Source organism: Buceros rhinoceros, unplaced genomic scaffold, assembly GCF_000710305.1.
Source record: "Buceros rhinoceros silvestris isolate BGI_N320 unplaced genomic scaffold, ASM71030v1 scaffold31463, whole genome shotgun sequence".
Classification (NCBI taxonomy): domain Eukaryota; kingdom Metazoa; phylum Chordata; class Aves; order Bucerotiformes; family Bucerotidae; genus Buceros; species Buceros rhinoceros.
The window spans coordinates 10,850-15,924 of record NW_010405855.1 but is presented as its reverse complement, the minus strand read 5'-3'; the positions used below and the strand labels follow the sequence as shown (position 1 = coordinate 15,924).

At 55.5% G+C, this 5,075-nt stretch overlaps 1 protein-coding gene across 1 annotated transcript in view; it reads left to right on the top strand.

Moving 5' to 3' along the window:
- Positions 1–317: 317 nt before the first annotated feature.
- The window catches only part of PIK3R6 (phosphoinositide-3-kinase, regulatory subunit 6), a 12,993-nt gene continuing 8,235 nt past the window's right edge, over positions 318–5,075 (top strand). Inside the window, exons 1-6 of the mRNA XM_010133890.1 lie at positions 318–383; positions 862–994; positions 2,306–2,375; positions 2,794–2,977; positions 3,700–3,847; positions 4,915–5,001. Of these exons, the coding sequence (XP_010132192.1) occupies positions 366–383; positions 862–994; positions 2,306–2,375; positions 2,794–2,977; positions 3,700–3,847; positions 4,915–5,001 (640 nt within the window). The 5' untranslated portion in view covers positions 318–365. The remainder of the gene's footprint in view (positions 384–861; positions 995–2,305; positions 2,376–2,793; positions 2,978–3,699; positions 3,848–4,914; positions 5,002–5,075) is intronic.

Sequence of the window (5,075 nt, the reverse complement as noted above, 5' to 3'; positions counted from 1 at the left end):
TTCCCCCACGCCCCTCCTCAGGGCTTGGCTTGCATGGGATGCCCACCATGCAGGACCTGCCTGCCCCAGGGACATCCTGCCCTTTCTGATGGCCTGTGGAGGAATCCCAAACCCCGCCTTGACCCAGGGAGCAGCACCCCTAAACCAGGGCGAATGCCCATGCTCACTTTGTGTGTCTGAGCAGGCAGAACCCAGCACACACTGGGGCTCTGGTTCTCCCCCAGCACTGGTCTCTGCTGCCGCCAGTGCTGCTGCTGCATGTCCCAGCATCCTGCCAGGTGCTGCCTGCCCTGACTCTGTCTTTTGGTTCACAGGCGGAGCGAAGTGACTTCAGACATTACATCATCCCCTTGCTGCACACGCTGATGTACACCTTGATAAAGGTAACACGCCACGGGCTTTGCTGGGGCGTGATCCAGGGAAAGCAGAAGCCACGGGAGGGGCCACCTGAAGTCACTCAGGACCTATTCCTGTGCTGAAATATCCCAGTACCTGCCCAGCAGAGCCATGGAACTACCTTGGGCGAACTCAACTCTGCATTTCCCAGTGTGCTGTTTGATGGCTGAGACACTGTCCCCTGTGACAGGGGACAGGAGTGACACCAGGCCCTCTTTTCTGGAGATATTGTGGTGCCTGATGGTGCAGAAAGCCACAACTGGCAAAACACGTGCCCACAGCCCTTCAGTGGGTCTTGCTGGAGGTTTCCAAACCATTGCAGGACCTCCTTCTGCATCATATAGTCCATTTAACTCCATTTTAAGTGTAGCTCTGTGTGCTCCCACCCTCGGGTCTGTTGTGGGGAGAGCACCGTCAGGGGTTACTACCTGTGGCACCTCCTCATCTGCCGCTTTCTCGCCCCAGGCTCCCTGCATCCCCGATGAGCTCTGCAGCAGAGTGTATGACTTTTGTAAGAAGCTGCTGACGCTGCCCAAGCCCTTCTGCACCATCGGTCTGGACTATGCCGTCAGGCTGAAGATGGAGAGGACAGCACCGGGTACGAGGGTGTCTCCGTGCGTGGTACCTCGTGCCTGGCTCCTTGAGGCAGTGGTAGTGGGGGCTTGGGGGCCCTTCCATACCTGAGCTAGCCTTTGCCTAACACAGCGAGCCATGGCGAGTGTTTCTGCAGGGCTTGGCCACATGCTTGGGGTTCTTTGGGATATGTTTGGATGGGAGGGTTCCCCTCTCCTGATTTCAGCCGTAGTTACTAGCAGAAAACCTTGGGGTCCTCCTGCTGTCAGTGTAGGCACCACCAGCATCCAGTCCAGCCTATCTACAGCCTGGTACATAAACACCCTCTGTCTATTTGGGAAACAGGGTGCTTGTGCCTCCAGCCTGGGCATCTCCCTGCCTTTTGGGGAGGTTTCCTTTCTGCAACGTGACGTCTCCATCTGGGACTGAGTTGCAGGCTGTCCAGCATGGGCTCTGCCTCCACTACCTGGGCATCAGGTTCTAGACACTACAACACCATTGGTTTCTGCAGAGAACAGCCCCTTTTAGAAAGCAAGCCAGGGGACAGCTCTGTTGTTCTTTTTTATTATGTTGCTCGTTAAAATTCTTGTTAAAGTTTTTTTAATAAGTGTCTTTCAAAGCAATCCTTTAAACGGTGCAGGCTGCAGACACCTTGTGAGGTGGAGGCAAAATATGAGCAACCTAGTGGGATATGAGAGAGAAAGTGCCATTCTTGGCAGCCTCAGCCCATCACCATCACCCCGACCACTCTTGCCCTGCACCGCTTGTCTGGAGCTCCAAGTCCACCTTTATCTCACCTGATTTCTGGTAGAAGAACGGTTTGGTGGGGAGATCTCCAGTGGGGCTTCTCTGAGAGCACCCCAGGGTTCACAAGATGATTGTACCTGGGGTGGATGTACCCTCCACACCCAGAACTGAGTGAGGTCAAAGGACATCATCTCTCCTTATTCAGAAACACGTTATGCTCTTCCTATCCTACCAAGCGCTGTCCCCTGGTGTGGCCCCAGGGATGGAGGCCAGGAGTAAGGCTCTTCCTCCTGCTTCCGACTCCCAAGCTCATAATCCGCTAAACAAAGGAAGGGAAACACAGGAAACTGTCCCTGAATAGAAGGAGTTTTCTTTTTATGTAGCGTGGCCCATCTTTGTCCTTGACTATTTTTAACTCCGGGTCTGATTCTTGGCTCTCTGCCATCATCTCTCCAGCAACGGGTGTTCGCCGCCTTGGCAGACCCACCATCAGCCTCGACAACGGGAGCAGTGCTGAGCTGCTCCGGTGAGTTGCGTGGTTATTGCTCGTGCTCTGACTGCTGCGTGTTTCTCTTCTCGCGTTCTCCAGGCACGTTGTACCAACGGATGGTCATTTCTGAACAAAGTCTCAAAAGCGACCCGTACCCTTATCAGGAAAAGTAAGACACACCTCTTCACCTGTGGGGTTATTTTTATTTCATTTGTGGTCTCATAGTGAAATCTGTCCTTTTTCTGTGCTCTGAATGAATGTCGGGTGGAACAGACAGGTTGGACATAAACCATGTGGCAGTACGTTGGTCTGGGGGACACAATTTGGTGGTGTCCTCACCAAAATTAGCTTTGCCTTGGAAGGAAGCACGTTCCTCCTCTGTGTCCAGATTTATTTCTGTGGTCCTGGGCAGCAGGGATCTCCCCTTGGTGGGGATAGAGGGCAGAGCAGGGGAATATCAGCAGCCGCCCTGTTTCTCTGCATGGGGTAATTGTGACGTGAGCTGCTTGTGCCAGCCCTGATGTCGGTAACAGGGAGTCCTCACCTCATCTCACCCCCCTCTTTGCTCGTCCTCCTGCCCCACACAGGATTTTCATCTTTGCTGATCCCGAGCTGCTCTCTGAAGCCATCTGCAACGCGCTGGTCACCGACACGGAGGCAGCTCGGCTCTCCCAGAGTCCCCGGGTGTGCATGTGCTACGTGATCATCCACGCCATGCAGGCGGCCCTGGGCGAGGGCTGTGACGTCAGTGGCTTGAAGGCGACCCTCCAGGTAACAGGCAGCACCTCCGCAGCACCATGCATGGTTTTCCAACAGTCCTGCTCTTGCTGGGCACCTTGGAGCAGTTTTTTGGCAAGTAGAGAGACCCCTCCCGGTCTCTGTCCCCAGCAGCCCCAGGGTTACTTGCAAGACTGGGCTATGAGCAGAAAGTGAAAAATTCTTCAAATAGAAGAGTTGTTGCAGCAGGAGCCAGAGGTTTGGAATCTTCAGCCTGAGTCTTTAGTTTTGCACAGCAAAGCTGGGCTCTGGGGCTCCTCTGTCATTGCAAAAACATCTCCGCAGAAATGGTTTAACCTGTTGTCTCCAAAACCTCCTTCAAGTCGCTGTGGAGTCACAGCAAAACCAATGGCTCATTCAGAAAGGCAGCTTTGCAGGGGCTCTTGGTGACTGCCATTCCCAGCACACCTTTGTGTCTGCTGTCCCCATCTCCTGAGAGTCACTTGAGCTGCCAGCTCTCCCCGAGCTTGTGGCAGCTGGGAACACAGTGCCATCAGCTGCAACCCTGCCAGAGAAGAGCTTCAAGCATCCAGTACAGCCAGCATCCCTCCTCCTCCAGCCTTCTCCAGGGACAGGAGGACACTCATGTCCTCTGCTGCGAAACTGCAATTTTTGCAGGACTCATTTGCCCTCTTTTTGCCGCCTCCCATGGCCCTGCTGGTGGAGCATCTCCTCATTTCACACCTCTGGGTATTAATAGCTGCTTCTCTCGACAGGATATGCCCATGAGCGACGTCGAGCGCTGGTTCCAGCAAGTGGTGGCGGCAGTCGAGTGTGCAGGAAACGAGGTGAGCGCGGACCGCGGCCAGCACGCAGCGAGGCTGGAGGAGATTTACCACGCCGTCCTCAGCTCCTGGCAAGCAGGTGAGCCCCTGGCCAGCCGTGCACGGTGGGGTAAGGGAGCCGTGTGAGCTGCCAGGCCCCTGCAGCCCCGCTCCTTGCAGTGACCTGATGTCCAGGCTGGCAAACTGCTGTGGCAGTGGAAGGCAGATTTGTCACCCGAGGAGAGGGGCTGTGGCACTCTGCTGCCGATTCAGCTGCCCCCCGGCCCAGAGACATGTCATCATTTGCAACGGTGCTGTAGATGTCAGCCAGGGGAGGCTGGACAGATTCTCCAGTGCTCTGCTGGTGTAAGGTTCATCCTGCCATGGCTAGACCGGGGAGACACTGTGCACCTTGAAGCCTCCTTTTACTGGCGTGACGGACAGTGGTACTGCCATTTCCCTCCCTTCCTGGCAGCGCTCTGTTCCAGCCTGGTGCCATCAGGGCTACGTGGACTGTAACAAATGTTCCCAGGCATCACAGCTCCTCACACAAACCTGGGGCAGACCAGAGGGAAATGGGGGTCATGTTTCCCTCTTTCTGGCTACTCCTTGTGGAAGGTCCCTGGACCCCAAGCCCCTCTCTGGAAAGAGCTGGAGTCTGTCCCAGTGCAAGATATGGGGAAGAACAGACAGTGGTTGGGAGAGGAGTGGGACTGTCTCCTTTTGGTGGCAGTGAGCTGTTAAACGCTCTCACAGAGCCATAATGGGTTAAAAATAGCCAGCGATGGTCAGGTCAGAGGGCTCTTGTGCATCTCAGCTGAGATCACCAAGGGAGGTCCTGGCACAGGCATGGGAAGCCCAGTGCTAGAAGATTGTTTCATTTATTCTGCAATCCCTCACTTCCTTCCCTTGCCCGTGCCTCAGTTTCCCCGTGTTCATTTCTCCCTTCCCCCAGTGGTGTAGGTACCTTCTTATGGCTCAGTTTGTGAGAGCAGAGGTCCATGATTACAGCCTCACCTCTGGTCAGAAGGCAGCCAGGGTGGGAGAGCCCTTGGGGCTCAGCAGGGGCCATCTCAGCCGGTGTCTGGAGCGCAGCACCAGTGGGGGTTCATGCATCTGGGGGCGGGAAACTGCTCCTGTGTGTTACAGGCATCCTTGTTTCCCCAGGTGATGCTCCTCAGGGAGGGCTGCAGGGTACCCCTCTGCCCCATCCCAACATCAGCTTTCACCTCTGGACAGAAGATGACCAGCTCTGTGAGTACCCGGGAGTCGGGGGCTGTGGGGAGTTTGGGTGGTGCCTGAGGCTGGGCAGCCTGTGCCAAACGTCG